The sequence below is a fragment of the Rhea americana genome, unplaced genomic scaffold (assembly GCF_003343005.1).
Source record: "Rhea americana isolate MKP2758 unplaced genomic scaffold, rheAme1 scaffold_4, whole genome shotgun sequence".
In the NCBI taxonomy this organism is placed as follows: domain Eukaryota; kingdom Metazoa; phylum Chordata; class Aves; order Rheiformes; family Rheidae; genus Rhea; species Rhea americana.
Window position 1 is genome coordinate 1898961 of NW_028186534.1, and position 19080 is coordinate 1918040.

The 19080-nt window shown below is 36.8% G+C and overlaps 1 protein-coding gene across 1 annotated transcript in view; it reads left to right on the forward strand.

The window, feature by feature from the left end:
* Positions 1-2524: 2524 nt before the first annotated feature.
* DHX35 (DEAH-box helicase 35) overlaps positions 2525-19080 on the forward strand; it is a 33480-nt gene continuing 16924 nt past the window's right edge. Inside the window, exons 1-12 of the mRNA XM_085313933.1 lie at positions 2525-2574; positions 4052-4185; positions 4563-4655; positions 5536-5613; positions 9548-9652; positions 10923-10984; positions 11620-11689; positions 12278-12337; positions 14382-14494; positions 15763-15859; positions 16925-17083; positions 18416-18626. Coding sequence (XP_085170059.1) covers positions 2535-2574; positions 4052-4185; positions 4563-4655; positions 5536-5613; positions 9548-9652; positions 10923-10984; positions 11620-11689; positions 12278-12337; positions 14382-14494; positions 15763-15859; positions 16925-17083; positions 18416-18626 — 1222 coding nt within the window. The 5' untranslated portion in view covers positions 2525-2534. The remainder of the gene's footprint in view (positions 2575-4051; positions 4186-4562; positions 4656-5535; positions 5614-9547; positions 9653-10922; positions 10985-11619; positions 11690-12277; positions 12338-14381; positions 14495-15762; positions 15860-16924; positions 17084-18415; positions 18627-19080) is intronic.

A 19080-nucleotide genomic window follows, 5' to 3' on the forward strand; every position in this document is an offset into this window, starting at 1 on the left:
GTCTACACTTGTTTAAACAGGTAAGATACCTTCTTGCAAGAAGGCTCCTAGAGCTGCAACACCTAGGGCAAAGGGAGCTGTAGAGAGGGAGCCAYGGTACAGCTTAAAAGTAAAAATTTTCAAGATTAGCTTTGGAGATGTCATGTTCAGCAATGCCCAAACATGTCCAAAATCAACATGGAAACACTTGTTTTTTTTTATGCGCTTTTTAAACTTTATTGTATCATACAGTTGTTTTGGTACCCTGGGCAACCCCACAGAGCCCCTGCTGAGTTTTAACAGATATGTTGCATTGCTTGTATAAAAATGCACCTATTAAAAACACAAATAATTCAAGAGCTCCATCTGGAAGTGGGTGCTAAATCTGGGTGAAGAGGGCAGCGCAGTGCCCTGCGGGCGTGCACCCACCTTGCGGGCAGAGCGGACCTGCTGCCGTGCTGCCTCCTTGCAGCTGCAGCGGCACTTGCCGCAGCCTGGCTGGAAGTGCTTGTGCCTCRCCCCGCCAGTAGTGTGTCCTAAACGCACGCTGCAACAGCCCTTTATGCAGTCCTTGCACTTAAATATACGCCGAAATTCAGAGAATCAGTCTGCAGGAAAGGACTGGGAGGACAGGAGCTCGCTCTCATGGGAGGCTTTGCTCAGGGAGCCTGGCTCATTTTCAGATCCTTGCTTGGAATAGCTCAAGAATCTGGATAAGTTGGAGAGAAATCTCGGTTTTATCTTGAGTAGAGAGATGAAACTTAAAGAGGAGCCAGACACTAATGAGGTTTTCCCTTTTCATATTTGAAAAGCTAGAGGGATTCTGGATAGTTTAAGTTTTGGAAATTTGTACATCTTTCTCTYTGGGCAATGCTTTTGAGGAAAACATTTCCTGTTTCCGTGGGGGCGGGGGGCAGACACACCAAACCTCTTGCTTAGGAAATGGACACCTAATTGGTTCATTACTGTTTTACACCAATCCCTATTTTGGCATATCTCAGTGTGAGGAAGCAATGCAATTACAGTTTGTAAGGGTTCTGATTTGTATGAGGTATTCCCACCATCGAAACATCCGCATGATCAGTATAGTCCTGTATGCCAAAAGTTACTGATGTAGTTAAAGACTGATGACAAAATGCCTGTCTTTTTCTGACTCTAAATACTTTTTCTGAYTCTGACCAAATGCTTTCTCTAACAGCTCACTGTTTTTTGGGGAGCTGTCAAGTCTCCCTCTGCTTAGGTCAGTATTGGGACCACCCTAGAAGTGGTGGGAAAGGAGGGAATCCGCAGGTACAAGTAACTTAATCTTGAGGGTGATATTATGTAGTACAAAAAAAAAGGTTTCATGCAAGTTCAATTTTGTTTTTGTTTTTGTTCAAGTTTTTCCTTTTCTGGAGGAAAAAAAATGCAATGATTAAAACATCCTCTCCAAATACTCCAATGGTCTACCATGGCAGAAACCACCTGCTGGTCCAAGCACAGCAGCTATGGCACATGTGAAGGTTGCCACTTTCCCAAGCCGTTCTTGAGACCATGAGTGTTCAACAGTGTACACTTCAACAGTCTAACTTTTATCCTTATGTAAATGATTTTGAAATATGATTTTTTGTGTTTATGGACAATATCATTAAAAATAAGAATAAAAATAATCTCATTGGTAATTTTGTGCTCTATGATAAAATGTCTGTGGTGTTTTATTTTCACAAATTATCTGCATATCCTTGTTTCCTCAGATATAATTTTAAACTTTATTATTCAACTCATTCTTCTAATAAGCAACTCTTTCCATGTGCCAGCTGTAGTTGAAGATGCTAATGAGGCAAAATACTGTGGTGAGAATTGTGGTAATCTGTTTTTGATAGATTTCACCTGAAAAATACTTGGAAAAATCTAGAATTTTAACAAGGTCCTATGTAGAGATTCAGCATGACAAATGGTCATGGAGGTGCAATGTTGTGACAAATTAAGATGGGAAAGAGCAGGAAGCACAGGAAGCACGATTAGGTTTTCCTGGAGTGATAATTTTTGCCAGCATTATGAAATTTATTAGAAGCTGCTTATTGCCTTTTATTTTTTAATACTCCTGCTTGTATTTAATTAACCCGGTGTGCAGAATAAATTTGATTCAGCAATAATTGCCATTGGCTGTAATCACTCTCTGGCAGGACTAAGTCTGATCTTTTAACTTAGGAAGATACCAGGTTTACACAGCTAACAAATTGAGAATTTTTGGAGACAGAGACCGTTCAATTCTATAAAATTTAGCTTCTGGATACAGTACTCAAAAGGAGCGTATCTGAAAAGCTCGTGATTAACTCGTAATCAAGTAAAACCATGGTTAAGTGGTAATTTAGCTGCTGTGAGAGGAAGGAGAGGCCGCGGCGGCGGGAGGGCGGAGCGCGGCTCGGCGCCGCCTTCGACGTGTCTCCTCACGGGCGGCAGCGCGACACGGCACCGCCCGCGCGCGGCGCCGCGGCAACGGCCGGCGCCTTGCGGCACGTGACGGTCACGTGACGGTCACGTGGCGCCTCTGCCTCCCGCCTTCTCAGCCCAAGATGGCGGCGCCCGTGGGGCCGGTGAAGTTTTGGAGGCCGGGTGAGGGCTCGCGGGGCGGGGGAGTAACGGGCACCGGTGAAACACGGCACGTTCCTCTTAAAGACAAGAAACTAAGTTCTAGTACTGTGGGGGTCGTCGGACACGGGCACAGGCTGCCCGCAGGGGCTGTGAGCAGCCTGCTGTAGCTGGCCGTGCCCTGGGCAGGGCGCTGGAGCAGGCCATCTCCGGAGCTCCCTTCCAGCCTCAGCTGCTCCGCGCTTGTGTGATCAGTTGGGCACTGTGCCCTTCCGTGCGGCGGCTCCCGTGGGGGAGCTTGGTGCCTCAGCTGGGTAGTTTTTTTCTGAATTGATCGCTGCTCTGTGGTGAAGCTATTCCATTATCAGGCGTAGCTTAGCAAACAGCGTCTTAATCATGTGTATGGCATAGTAACATGTTATAGTAGGTGTATGTACAGTATATAGTACGCACAGAGTATGTTTGTGTAGTAAGGATGTTTATATAGTCAAATGTTGCTGACATTAACTTGCRTAAAGAAAGCATAGAAACTGCCATGAAATAAAATGAATGGGTGATGGGAAGCAGTATCTTGATTTGTCAAGAGCTGAATATCCAGATCCCTGCTTCTTAAATTCCTGCTTGTGTTGGGGAGCAGATAGTTATTGGAACCCTTAGTAATCCTTTTTAAAATTGGTGCAGCTTGCCATAAAATTTGCTTGGCTGTTCTGAGTAGGGCCTAACTTTTTAAACAGTATTCAGCTGATAAAATGGAAGCAGCATGAACAGGCAGATCCTGCAAAACAAGGGAATCTGTCTGTTATTTCCCAGTTGAGTAATTTAAGAGGCAGCTGCAAATGACTTCTATACTAAGACTTCTGTGCTTCTAACCTTCTATATTAAGGCTGTTTTTTCCTTCAAGTTCACTTACATGATTCAGCAACTTCAATTGTCAGTGGTTTTATGGTAAGCTGCAGCAGGAGCAAATCACATTTCAGTTACTGAGGAAAATTCAGATCTGGAGTGAGCGGCRTATCTCAAGCAGTTGAATATTTATACAATTCTTGTCAGTCAAAGAAAGTTCTGCTGTATGTTTTACTGGCTAGCTTAAAGTAGCTTAAAGCCTGTTAGCATGCTTCTGAGAAARATGTTAAAAATATATCTGAACTGCCATGGAGAAAAACAAGAAAGATTSAAAGGCCTTGCTCTATATTTCTTCTACATGCTTATTTTCCCCCTCAATTTTCCTTTAAAAATTTAGATATTCACAGTAGATTTTTTCTTAAACCTTTTCCCTAAATCTACCTAATAAATCTAAATCCTTAATGAAAAAGAATTTCTTTGTTATTATTAAATATCTGCTTTTGTTTTTTGTATTTTTGCTAAAAATGTTAGTCTTTTAATATATGCCGCTGTTTGTGATTCTTTCTTGTAAATAATGTATTTGTTTGGGTTCATCTTKTATATCTGTGATATACTAGGTGAAAGGCTATTCTTGTTAAAATTAACTTATGTCATCTAGGCACAGAAGGTCCTGGTGTCAGTATCTCAGAGGAGAGGCAGAGTCCTGCTGAGAGTAGTGGTGTAACCATYGTTTATAATCCTTATGCTTCCCTTTCTATTGAGCAACAAAGACAAAAGCTGCCTGTTTTTAAGGTAGAGAAGTTCTTGATATGTTGAATTTCTTGCATGATATCTGGCTTTTGTAGATGTTTCTGAAAAAGCAGTATAGAATCACTTTACAAGACAAAATAATAATTTTGTGACTTTGTTCTCTCTATTTGTTTGAATTGGTTGTCCAGTTTGATAACTGTTATCAGGAGATTTTTTTTAATAAGCTTTGYAGATTTATGTTAATTACTATGTGTTGTGCACATAGAATTTCTAGATWTTTAAGGAACTGTTTAACTTTTGATAGCAAACCATGTGAAATGAATTTACCATGTCTGTTGCCTATGTAGATATTATACTTCTAATTCATTTTCTTATTTTTGTGCAAATCTGTTTTTATACATAAATGTTATCTCTTTCAGCTAAGAAATCACATACTTTACCTAGTAGAAAACTATCAAACTCTGGTGATYGTTGGGGAAACAGGATGTGGGAAATCAACCCAAATTCCGCAGGTGTGTTTATAATTTGGTAAAATCAGATACTTCCTGAAGGTATTTCACATGAAATGTTAAACCATCATYCCAGAACTGCACTGAATGATTGGAATTTACCTTTACTTAAGTGTGTGAACAGGAGAAGAGAAATATAAGGCTTCGTGTTAGATAGCAGGAGCAGGTGTATCTTTAATGTAAAGCCTTATTCCACTACAGTAAAGGACCACACGCAACCTATAAATTTGTGTTGGTATGCCTGGTAGTTACTCTGCTAGASTAGTGTTTTGATTTTTAGTACTCTGTCAGGACTGTGTTTAAATTTTTGTTGATAATATGTTTTTAAGAAGGAAAAAACTTTCCAGGTACGTATTTCTAAAATGCTTTTCACTTGAAAATTTTTAGAGCAGTGTATGTATTTTTTTTTTGTATTTTTTTGTAAATTTTTCTCTTTTGTGATAGGAATGAAAAAAAAGTCCAAGAATATTTAAAAGATATTTTTGATATCAATTTAAATACTTGCAAACTAATGATGAAAGTCACCTGCTTCAGTGTGATCACTGGTACTGCTTAGTTTTTTCTTTAAGAGACTACAAAATAGGGAAAGAAGGGAAAAAGGGAAGTATTTTGAATACGTGCTTGAGACCCAAAGAGCTGCTTTTAGCAGGCTTTCGGACCTCTAATGTTCTTGGGAAGTAGATATTGTAGAATTACACATTTATTTTATGAAGAATTCTATGAATTATTTCATGAAGAACAAATAATTCATAAACTAAGTGATTTGCCTAAAGTCATCCATTAGTAAGTGTCAGAACCAGGAAAAAGCATGGAGTCTAGAGAACCAACACCTAGCTGTAATCACAGGATGACTGTTTCATTTTTCATCCMTACTTGTTTGCAGTATCTAGCTGAAGCTGGCTGGACAGCTGAAGGAAGAGTTGTTGGGGTGACACAGCCTCGTCGAGTTGCTGCTGTTTCAGTGAGTTTCTCAATGTTCTTTTTTTTTTTTTTTTTTTTTTTGACAGAGTGGAAAAAAGTCATTATAAAGTCTGGTTCAAATTACTTTTCTGTTGATTCTCTCTCTCTCTCTCTCTCTCTATATATATGTATATATATATGTATTCTTTTTTTTTGCAATTTTAATAAACTTGTGCAATATCAGATTGTAGTTTATTATGTTAATGAACTTGGTTGTTACAGAGTTAGTTTATTAAAATTCTTGTTGAATGACAAGAATAACAACTATATGAGCTCTGGAATGAACAGACTTTTCTGTTTATCTTCTTTGCAGGCTACTGGTACTAAACACTGAATTCAGCCTGATTAGTAGGTCTTGTCAAAGATGCTAAATCTAGAATAGCAGATGTAAAAGCTTTGAAATAAAATTAAATTGCATCAGCAGAACTGTGTATAGGAAGTTAGGGCTGTGCAAGATTGAGCTAAGATTGAATCTGGACTAGAATTCTGCTTTGTGTGATCCTTGATTTCCTCCATAAAGTGAAGCAGTAATGTAAATATAAGCACAGGGATATAAAGAGTGGAAGAAGCCTGCATTTTTCTAACAATTAGTATCTAATTTCCATTTAAAATATGTATAGTATTTGTTTTGATTTCCCCTTACAAAAGAACGGAAAAGAAGAAATGGTAAGTTTATCGTGGTAAATCTTTGTGCTATACGTAGTAAGTGCTTGGTTCTGCTAGATGATCAGCTAGGTGTACTATGAGAGAGAGAAGAAGGAATGCTGGTGTAACAGCTTTTTCTCTTTGATAATACTGTGCACAGAGACCACCCAGTGCTTTTTGCTTTCATAACTATTACCAAATGCTGAACCAGTAGGCTTAAGTTTATCTGCTGCAGCATTCTTTTTCCACACCAAATTAAGGTCATATTTGTTAACCCTCATTTTGTATATAGCCTGTTCTTTWTGACAATATTAAACTGTACCTGTACCAAATCAACTTACACCTTTGGTAAAAATGAAGTAGTTTGAGATCAATCACCAAAGTATATCATTGCTCATCTGATATTTTTTGACTGGAGCAGACATGATAGGAAACACTCTCTAGCAGTGATTTGCATCTTGTGCTTTGGGCAGACTGCCTGCAGTGTCCTCCCTTCTCTCCTTCATAGCACATCCAGCTGACAGTGCACTGGTCTGCTGGAGATATTTTATGTACTGCAGTGAATTATCATGATAAACTTATTTCTCTTTGCCTTTAAAATATTACTTTTAAATCTAAAAGACGATGATTGCTCAGTTAAGGCTTAGTATATAGCCACGATTCAATTCTTTTCTGAGAATACCTCAGACTGCCTGGACTCTTTGGCTCTTGCAGAGAAATCAGAGAGAGCTGATGATTTATTATTTTGACTTGAATCAAAACTGATTTTTTTTTCTCTTAAATCTGTGTGCTCATTGGCTTTCCCAGCTAGAGTATGACGGTTGTCAGAAAGGAACAGAAGGAGTTAGAGGCATAAAGGGTAGTTTTGAGATTCCTGCACTTCTGTTCAAATTATCCAGGCTGAAAATTTTCTTGACTAGTTTGACTGAAAGCAAGGGRGTGATAAGTTTCCAAGTAAAATAATGATTCATAGCCTTTCAGTATAATGTAGCACATTATTCAGATGACTGAAGATAGGTTGCTATTGGTAATTTTAACAGGGCTAATTTGTGTGTGTGTGTGTTTAACTGTTTTCAAATGCCTTTAAATGCCTGAATAACTTGCTATTTTAGCTTTTTCCTAATGAGTTATTTGATCACAACTGACTCAGGGTGGTGCTGTTCCTAAATTGCTGTTTCTTTTAATTATTCTGCTGGTCTTCGTCTGTTTTTTCAAATAAATTCTGTATCCTTTAAAGGACAGTAGGATCTTTGAAAAATAGTAGTCAGTCTGATTATGTTTAGAGCCAGATCAGCTTAACTGATGGCTTTTTTTTCTTTTCCCTGCATKCCATGTACATGTACTCTTTCCTTGTTTTGCATGCTGTGTACCTAGATTGCAGTCTCACAATTGCTGCTATATGAGTCAACTACTATAYACTGATATAGCACCTCATTAGTGGCAATAAGGAGCTTTAGGGAAATGGCAGTTTGCTTGTGTGTTATGAGCTGCGAGACAGGTAACTGTTTAAGGAGAAGCTATTTTCTTATTAGCTTTGTACAGGTCTTAGCAGAAGGAGCTCTTTGCTGAATTTGAAATGTCTTTTTTGAAAGACTTTCTGTAAGAAGAGAAATGTTCACAAYTGGATAAAACTTTGATGAGGATTGTTACATTTATAAAGTTTTTCAGAGTTTGGAAACTTTACAACACAAGGAATTTCAGGATGAATTCTGACTATAATTGGAAAGAGTATTAATGTCAGTGAAAAACACAGTCTTCCCTCAAATATGTTTTTGTAGAGTAGATCCGTGAGTGTATCTTAAAATACTTYGTAACATGTTTTTGATTTAACTGTATCTCTCTTAGCAACCTGAATAATGAAATACTTGTTTTCATCATGCCATTTTATTAATGTGCATGTTAAATGGATACAGGCTTTTTAAACATTTTTTCTCTCAGTCTCCAGACTAGTCTTTTTTTTGCATTTTTATAAGCACAAAATTTGCTTTAAATTACAAAAGCCAACAAAGGTTGAACATTTTATTAAATATAACTTGTTTTTTTTAATCTTGTGTGTAGTTCCTGACATCCATTTCCTATAGAAATGGAGGAACTTGGTTATGTAAAATACTCAGAGTAGAGCTTTAAGTGTTGATAACACATCTGTGCTGAAAAATACCATTGCAATGCCAATGGGGGTTTAAGTTGGTCTTTAGTCTATTTTAGTTGAAGATTAATACCTGAACCTAAGATTTAAATAAAGCAGTAGCCTTTTAATTAACTACTTTTCACAACCTATATACAGGAGTTCCTTTCCTTCACTCAGTAAGTGTGTGAAGATGGTTTTAWATTTGCTGCAAAAAAATCCACCATTGACAAACCTTTTTCCTTTGTCCTTCATGATTATTCTGAGAATATCTGTTCAAACAGACACAATTATTGCTATAAACAATAACTTGCAGGCTCTTTCACCAAGAAACTCAATTTTACCYTAGGAAGGCTTCATTAAGTTTGCGCTGACCTTCTGTTTTTAGAAAACCACAATAGGACGTTCTTCATTCATATGAATCATAGAATCATAGAGTCAGYGAACTTTGTGAAAGATAATTTTATTAATGTTTCATGGCCAGATGAACTTGGATTCCTGTTTAGTCTGATAAAATACAGTTTACAGATGACTTTAGAAGTTAGCRTTGTTTATGTGGTAGTGGCCTTCCCCTCCTTCCCCCAATTATTCAGTGACCTTATTTTGAGCTTTGGTAATGACCCTCAAAGTTTTAKGACTATTGCAGGAAAAAAAGCTTAGCTGGTAGGTACAATTACAAGCCAATGCATATGTCTCAGAATTAAACCGAGAAATTTTCCTGCTTTAAGCATTAAAAATGCAAAGTTACCCAAATAAAAGTGCTCTATTAGAACATCTTTCATATATCTTCTCTACTGTGAAGCCTGTTTTGGGTAGGGGGAGGTGAAGGGCAGTCTGTCCTTCCCCAGCTGTGTGAGTACTTGAGACCTTTCAGGTCTGTAAGAATACTTACTGCAGAAAGGTACTTCTATAGGTTCCTCAAGTAGAAGCAGTGTGAAACAGATGTATTAAATTATACTGAAGTTTTTTAAAAATAATTACCAATTGTACATTCAGTATGCACTGTTGTGTGGAGCAGAATGTTATTGTGGATTGAGAACAAATAGTTCTTTGGAATCAGTAGTTGTGTTCTTGTTTCCATGCTGTTTCTCCACAGACCAAAATAATGATGTAATGAAGAAGTTTGCTGTGAGCTGTCTCATCTCTTAWAAGAATCTCTTCTTAGGTTGCAGGCCGAGTTGCTGATGAAAGAGGTGCAGTGTTGGGTCATGAAGTTGGTTACTGTATTCGGTTTGATGACTGCACAGATCCACAGGCTACGCGAATTAAGGTGAAACTTGAACAATATGTGGGTAGTCTGAGGTAGTTAGCTGAAACTCTTAAAGCATGTCTGTAAAATGAATGAGAATTCTGTGATGCCCGGTAGAGAGGATAGATAGCATTTCCTTCTCCAGGTGGGTGCACCAAAAGTGTGCTTAAAATGGTTGTGGCTATTCAGACCTTAATAAAATGAATGTGTTCTGTCCTGCTAATCTGGCAGCCACCATTTGAAGCCTAAAGGAGATGTTCAAGGTTGTCACGGTCGGATGTTGCTACAGCGCTAATGTGACCTGATACGCCTCTCAAAGTAATAGTGAAAGGCTGCAGCGAATCAAAGCTAAAGTATCCTCACCACCCTAAAAATAGATTTTGATTAAAAATGCAGATAGAAAATTAACAGACTAGCTGAAAGTGATCTGATGTGGATTAAATAGCAAGCTTTGCAGCTGTTCTTTAGCACAGTGAGCAGTATTCATGTTTGTGTTGTGCACGGACGAGAGCTAGCTTTAGTTGCTTCGGTATAGCGATGAAAATGAGATTTACATAATTTTCTTTTTTTCTGAAGTTAGCAGCAGCTTTTAAAGTGAAGGAAATAGATGTTTATTAAGTGCAGCTGTAATCTTTTTGCTTTTTTTTTTTTTTTTTTTGTATGATGATTTAACATTTGGACTTGGAAATTTGGAGATTTTGATCTTGATCGCCAGTTCTTGCCCTATTCAAGGCCACAACCTGAATCCCAGATCAACAGTAACTGTTGTTTGATGGCTACGTAAAGCTGGTGTCTTTTTACTGGCTAGTAAGAATAAAGTATCAAATCAAAATGCTGTATTTTGTTAAAATACTATTTTTCGTGTATATTGGAGTCATATGATATTTATTAAGTACCCTTTCTTGAGAGAGTCAGGACTGGATTAATGCAGAGAATGGCATTTGTAGAGCAGATTTACTCATGTTACAGATGAGTGAAGAAAGAAACTTTAATTGTCCTGTTCCAGTGGTACCAGTCTGTTTACTTTTTTTTCAATAGGAAAATAACTCATTCTCAAAAATTCAAAACTGATTTAAAAAGTTGCTCTGCTTATCTTCAGGACTAGCACTCAAAGTATCTATTTGGCTTCTATGCTGCAAGTAGATCAGTTCAATAGATTATTATAAAATGAAAAGCAAGAAGAAATTAGGAAAAAGCCTAAAAAATAACATGGATAATCAAAACTACCTGTTAGGATTTTTTTTTAATATTTTTGGAGTTATTTTGCATTTTTGTTTGCATTCATTTCTAGTTTTTAACTGATGGTATGCTGGTGAGGGAGATGATGGCTGATCCATTATTAACAAGATACAGGTAAGGAAACATGGAATAAATGCTTGCTGAAGAATGTTATTAGTAAATGACAAACTTTTTTTTTTTTTTTTTTAAGACTAAGGTATGGTTGGTGTAAGTTGAAACACAAAGTTCTGAAAATTATTTAGAAGCTTGACATTTTATATTTCAAAGACTGTTAGTAAATCATTTAGTCATTTTAACACCAAACTCAGCAGGATTTGGTGCTATGGTTTTAGAACAAGAGATAAACAGGCCTTGTGGAGTCTGAATCTTTTCATCTATTAGTTTACAATTTTTTTGTCATGCTAATCAAAAACAAAAGCAACAAGAAAAAGCAATTTTATTTCTGGCATCTGGAAAACCTTTRCAGTGTAATATGTAGGTCTTCCTTCTTCCACTGCTTTCCAAAAGCTAGGTTGAAATAAAGAATAAGTATGTACCACAGATACTATTATTTACTTTTTTCCCACCTCACTTTGGATATGGTACACTTTGCCTCTATGCCTGTTTTGTCTTTAGTCTCCACAGTTTTCTAGATGAATGTATGCATTAATAGTCCAGCATGTTTTAAATTGTGATATTTCATAGCAGACAAGACAATGATTTCAGTGTCAGCCAAGCCATTCCTAAATTCTTTTTTGCTTTATTCGCAGTGTCCTCATGCTGGATGAAGCCCATGAAAGGACTCTTTATACAGATATTGCCATTGGCTTATTAAAAAAGGTTATTTTTAAATGTCTTCTGTCGTCTTTTACGTTTCCTTCCTTTCCACTAAACTTCTAGTCCACATGGCTGATTAGTGAACCGATTTGAGATGTATTTCTAGTTCTGCATTTATCCTACAGCCTATTGGATGTACTCTACTATTTATTTTCTACATCTGACACTCAGGTTCCTCTAACCCCTTTCCCTGCCCTGCCGTAGTAATTTCTGCTGTAGCAGGATGATATTAGCAAAAAGGCAACCTTCAGTCTGCTGATCCTGTGAAGTGATCTGATAGCCTGATAGACATTTATTGTCAACTTTGAGCTGACTAACAATCTGAGTCCCACCAGAAATTAGTAGTAAACTGCAATGATTACAGTTAAATAGATCTCATTCTTTCRTGGCCTTAAAATAAATAAATACATAAAGCTCCACACACAGTCTTCAGGTTGATAGGTCTGGGATGATACGGGTTCATTGACTGTTCTGTGGCAACTGAAGTGTTTCTAAAGGGGAGTCATTGGTAGTCTGGATGCTTTAGAACTTTGTTGTTGGACTTGTATCTCAAAAACAATTTTTACTCTATGTTCTTGCTCTCTATCTTAGATTCAAAAGAAGCGTGGGGATCTTCGACTGATTGTGGCTTCAGCCACTTTGGATGCAGAGGTATAGCTCAAAGGYTTGGTTTGAAATGAAGTGGCAGCTCCACTTCTATTTATGTACAACTTGTCCTCTACTTGTTGTCTGCTTCTTGTGAAACATTACTACTGTTTGAGTGGTGATGAAGAGAGAGTGATGCAGAAAAAGAATCCGTTGTTAAATTGTTTTGTTTGCTTTTTATTTTATGTTAGTATACTTTGAAGGTATATTTAAATAGGAATCTGCTTTTCATGGATTTATAGCTTTTTTCRTCTTACTAGTATTGTATACAAAGGTGTTCTCTTGTCTTAAACTAGTCTAAAAAAAGCCAAAAGTCTAAAAACGGTTTAGCTGTTTTGAGATGGTAGTAACTAGAGAGAACTATTGACAAGTAAAAGGTGATTGAGTTCATTTTCATTGCAGTGAGATCTTACTAGTCCACAATTGACTTGCAGGCTGTGGAAAGTTACATAATGTAGTGAATCATAAGTAAACATAAGAAAGCAAGAATTACTCATTAGAAAAATATACAGGGTTCATTTAACAATTAATGTAGCTTTAAATAAGAACAAAAGAAATGCCCTCCTGTGTTAAACTAGTGGTTCATCCAGCCCAATATTCTGTCTATAGCGGTGGCAATAGGAGGTGCTGTTCAGGGAGAGCACAAAAGTGTCTTTGCTTTCTGTGGATCCCCTCTTTTTAGACTACCGCAGCATCCATAATGGTTGTAATAGGGATATTAGAGGGTGTATTTCTACCATTCCCTTTTAGTATGTGTTTCTGTGCCTGTTGTCTGTTAGTTTAGCTTTGAATCTGCTTGTTGAGGCTGTAAGCAATTTCTAGAAGTTTGCTACCTGTTATATAATGAGGTATTTTCTTTTATCTGTCTTAAACTTATAGTTTCATCAAGTGCCTCCTAGTTCTAGTGCTGTGGGATTTGGTTTTACAAAAAAAAAAAAAAAAAAAAAAAAAAAAAAAAAAAAAAAAAAAGAAAAACCCAAACCCCACCAAAGCAAAACTGATTTGCGTTTACGTTTTCTGCCATCTTTGCTTGTGTAAACCTCCATCTGTGTACCTTCTCCATCTCCTGCTCTTCAAGCAGAGTCCCAGCCTTTTCAGTCTCTCCTAATAAGGTAGCTGCTCTGTCCCCTTGATCTTATGCATACTTCATCTGTACTTTTCCTACCTAAATAATCGTTAATGAGACGTGGCACATGTAGCACTGGCAATGTACGTGTATTGAGGTTACATTTAGCAGCAAATACTAATGTGCCATAAATGTTGATGAGTGCTAAACTTGGTGGTGTTTCTGCAACAAACAGAATACATAGTAGTGTAAGCTAGCATTACAGCAGTCTGCTGTTGCAGACTGGCAGAAGTTTCATATTTTGAAAATCTTACACTTAACATGAAGAAATACTAATAATTTTACTCATACTAACTTATGGCTCTGTATACACATCTGTTTAAATGTAGTAAGTTTACAATACCTCTTTAATGTGCATAAAAATAGAAATCCGCTACTTGAGTTCTTATTTCTTGTTCTWTTGCTGTAGAATATTTAAAATACTTCATGGCAATAAATTTAAATGTGTGAAGGTGTCACAACAAAAATCAGGTCTAGAGTCAGCTTAACTGACTTTATAAAGTGAGGTCTCTGTTTAGTAAGAGCTGTAAAATTTACTTATTCACCTAAAACTGTAAAAGAATATGGAAGTCCTTCTCCAGAGCCTTAAAGAACAATCTTTTCTAAGCTCTGATTAGCTTTGAGTTTGCTACTGCTGTAGAAGACCCAATGAAAAGATTACATATCTGCTTTTTCCAACTGTATCAGCTGATCTAATTACCTCTTTTCAATCTTTGCTTCTCCAGATAATAAATATGCAAGACAGCATAATTTTGTTAAATGCTTGAATCCTGCTACAAAACTTTAAATCAGAACTTTATCAAAATACTGTTAAATTTACAAAGTTGTTCAAGTAATACTGATTGACTACTTCATGTTTTTATATTTTTTTCTATATATTTAGAATTATCAAACTGAAAGTGTTTATGTTTGATTTTAATTTAGAAATTCAGAGATTTCTTTAATCAAAATGAGACCAATGATCCCAGCAAAGATACCAGTGTGATCCTTACTGTGGAAGGGAGAACGTTTCCAGTGGATATCTTTTACGTACAGAGGTCTGTTTGATCTTGTAAGTGGTAATTAGAAGAATGTGTGTCAGTGGTATCATTTTGACTAGATGTGGCCTTAGGGGTCCTTTTCTTTCTTTTTTTTCCTTTGCTGTAGTGCTCAGTTTGTGCTCTTGCTGAGTAGAGAAACATGGGTGATGAGATAGTAGTAAGTTAATGGGTACATAATCTAATAATTGATGATCATTCACCTGTTCCCCTTAGAGGGTACAAGGACATAACTGTAGTTAAGAACTAATAAAGAACTACAAGACAAGCTACATTTTAAGGAAACAGTTGTTCAAACTCTAAGTTACAGTACAGAAATACATGATCTTAGGACTTGAGCTCTCCATCTTCTAAGTCAACATCACCATTTATCTAACATACGAATTTTCTCTAACAGTTTACTTCAATTCCTGACCAAGCCTGATGCAGCCCTCATGACATTCAACATCGTCATGTTCAGCACCAAACTTGGTCAGGAYTGGCAACAGTAGGGTGGCTGCCTCGGTCAAACAAACATGACCAGTTATGGGACAGACTTCCTTCACTTTCATTTTGAAAGAAATGCATGTAGCCCCTCAGAATCCCTCAAAATGCCTTTTTTTTTTCTTTTTTCTTTTTAAATTTACTTTCTGCGGGTGATTTGTAGTTTTCTGAGAGAGGGCAGAGGGAGGATTTTTAAAGTGTCTTTCTTCATTCTTTAATATTACTGCAGTTTCACAGGTGGAAATCATTAGAGCAGGATGCTCAGAAGAGCCTTCTAATTTATGGGCCYGTGAGTTCACATTTGAATAAAGAGCTCTGGTTATGTCAGTTCACTTTATGTGGGGAGATGCCATGCTTCGTGTACTTATTTGGGAGCATGTCCAGAAACCAGTAAATTGATCATATGAAAGGATAAAATAGTAAGATAAATAAATCCTTACGGTTTTGTTTTTTCTTAGATCAAGCTGATGGTTGTAGCTGGGTTATGCATTTGTAGTAAACACTTCGAATATTTGCTTTAAAAGATAGCATTTTATTAAAAAAAACAGTGTAGGGTATTGCTTGTAGCAGCAGAACATATGTAAAGAAAACATTTTTCAAGCTTACAGTGGTGTGAAGGAAACGAATGACTTGCTGAAAGCTGACTCCCAAGGATGCACCGGGAATTAAATGTATTTAATGATTGATTTATAACATCCAAAAATTGTCTGTTCTTTCCTTACTGAATGAAGAGTCTGTACTTATTTTTCCACTAATGTCTTTAATTTTTTTTCCCTCCCCCACAGCCCTGTTCCAGATTACATAAAATCAACTGTGGAAACTGCAATGAAAATTCACCAGACAGAAAATGATGGTGACATACTGGCATTTTTAACTGGCCAGGTAGACAAAATTGATGCATAGTTTTTGCTTTACAGTATTTTATTGTGGCCTTTTTGAAGCCTTCTTGGCCTCCTGTTTTTCTTAGCTCTGCCTGCTTTACTCCCAGTAAAGGCAATGATCAATGTGRGTAGAACTGGGAGAGTCCCAATGATTTCTAGAAAAACTAATTATGGAATAGTCTGGATTTCTCAGAGCTAATGTTTGATGGCTAGTAATGGTTTTCTCATTTTGTGCTGTATGCTTTTAGCCTCGTGAATTAGCAGAACAATGCATGTTTTTGAWATTAGTCAGACCTGCAGAGTTGCTAAATTGACAGAGAGTTATCATTAATAGACAGAGCAAAAGGAATTTATATTTGTTAGGCTTAATCTTAAGTTTTTGACAGAAAAAGAAATTAGAGAGAAATTTACTAGGTTTTCTGCACTGTTGGTGCTTGTCTGCTCACTTTGCAGTGCACAAGAATAGCTTATCATTCTTCCAGCAGGAAGCAAGCTTCCTTAAATTGCTTAACTAGTATCTTGTGTTAAATCCTGTGTATTTCCAAGAGAAACTCCCCATCCCTTTTTATTGATTTGACTTCGAAAGAGTGAATTGAGTAACTGATGGGATGATATCTGAAAGTTTTGTTGTGATCTCTAAGATTAAATATGAATTTAACATCAGCTGTCCAATGCTGTTACTGTGTCGTTCTTGATCTAGATGCACAAYGCTCTACACAATCAAAATAGATTGGCCTCTCATTTTGCTGTCACAACTTAGAGATGTGCAGGGAACATACCCCTACTTCCCTCTTACTGGACTTTATGTTCAGATGTGATTTTTCTCATGCATTAGTGAAGTGTGATGCTGTGTCAAATAACATTGAATATAASTATTTATATAAGTATGTATTCATATAACTGTTTATATAAGAATATTACAAAATTGAGGGAGTTGCTCAAAAGATCCTAGAGTTTCAAACCACTAAAATTGTATCAAGATTATTTTGTGGATTTTTTTTTGTATGTAGGTGCTATGTGCTGTAGATAATCTCTCTCATATTCTTCTCTTTTGATATGGTTCTAGGAGGAAGTRGAAACAGTTGTTTCTATGCTAATAGAACAGGCTCGGGCCCTTTCTCGCACCGGAATGAAAAAACACCTCCGTGTTCTCCCTATGTATGCTGGGCTGCCTTCTGCTGAGCAAATGAAAGTATTTGAGAGAGTTTCTCGCAGTGTCAGAAAGGTAAGGCTGCTCTGTATCATTTTTCTTGGTTTCTACCACCCAGAAGAGTGTCTGCTTTTCACAGATTGTGTGTGTATATATATATATACATACACACACATATATATATATATATATGTATGTGTGTGTATATGTGTATGTGATGCTTATATCRTGAAAATATTGCAAGCTCCATTTTGGATATAGGTGGATTTTCTGGTTATTTTGATACTGCCTGTCAGTTTTTAGAATGTGAAACTAGTTCTCCAGCAACATGTTTTTCTGGCTTCACTTTTCATTTTGTTCAGTTCTGTATGTCAGTTAAAACTCTCCTGTCTACATCATAAACTTTTTAAATATCTTTGCATTTTCTTGTATTTTTCTGTGTCCAGCTGCAGCTTCTTACGCTCAGAAGTCCTCTGCTTTCACCTGTTTTTATTTCTTTTTGTGGTCCAAGTGTCTGATGGAGTTTTCCACTAGTAATGGAAAAATAGTGACAGAATGGGTAAATGCTGCATTTTTACCTAAGACACAAGTTAACTTGCTTGGCTTTGAAGAAAGGTTTGTTTTGGCTTCTGCAAGTCTTGTTTGGATGTTTAATAGGATAGAACTATCATATAATGGGACATGACTAATGCTTTCTGCTTAGACAAAGCCTGTGTTGAGGCTGAGACATACTGACAGAACTTTTCAGGAGTGATTTGTTAGCGCTCTTGCACCTACTGGGCTCTGGGTAGTAAAACTGTTCATCTGGTGCTGGAGGATGTTAAGTGATAAAGAAAATACTACTTTTCTCTCTGGGGTATGGCATTAATCAATTAATTTTGAGGATTTAAATTTCAAGTGAAGTAGAGATTAAATTTTTCCCTGTTTTCTTGCAACAATTAAAAAAAATGTTTTAAGGCATATATAGAAGTATATCTTTGCAGGAATGTTGGTCACTTTACAACTAACTGGCTGTTCCTTTCCCACTGCCCCGCTCCAGTGTTACAAATAATACTTAATGGGAGTGGAAAGAAACTATTCTTAGATTTTGTTTGCTGCRTAAAAACACTTGGTATGCAGTCAGCTTATGGTTTCTCTGCAAAGGCAGCCAAGTTCTTCCACTTTTATAAAGATGGAATAAATTTGAATAAAAAAGTGATGGTTAAACTGTAAAAACTGGGCTTATTTCAAGTTGACRTCTGCTGCATGTTCTGTGTCTTTTTGTACTCTATAGTGTTTTTGCTTRGAGTTGTTGTAACCAGGGTCTTCCAAGTGGTTTGTATTTGGATCCTGGTGCACTGATGTTAAGACTTGAGTGTTACAGAGATTGGAGAGTTCACAGGGTCTTTCTTGTGTCCATATCTGCAGGTGATCGTAGCTACCAACATTGCTGAGACCTCTATCACAATTCATGGAATTACATTCGTAATTGACTGTGGTTTTGTGAAGCTTCGGGCCTATAATCCGAAAACAGCCATTGAGTGCCTTGTGGTAGTACCAGTATCTAAAGCTTCGGCTAATCAGAGAGCAGGACGTGCAGGCCGGAACCGTTCTGGAAAATGTTACAGACTTTATACAGGTCAGTAATCTGATGTGCAGGGTAGGTGAACTTGCTGTTGTGTGACTTGTGATTTTATTTTACAGTATTTTTAACATGAGATTAAGGAGAATATAACTGCATTTTTTTTTTCTTTGAGCAGGAGATTAAATTTCCYGTCAGTATTCCCCTGGCTTGTTTAGAATTGCTCACATGTGCTAAGCATTAGAAACTTTTTATGAAACATAAATACAAACTGAGTAGGAGAGGTGCTATGAGACTGGCAACAATTGCAAGCCTGTAATGTTGATGCAACTCTTAGTGATAAGTCTRCTAAGTACATTTGTCTCCATAATGCTTTTGATTTCTGAGCACTTACTTCAGTTTGCTATACCCACCTATGATACACTGTAGCATGATTAAAGTCTCCTTTAAATTGCATGTCTAACAAAAAACTCTTGAAAATTTCAAATTATTGATGAAAATTTTCTCTTCC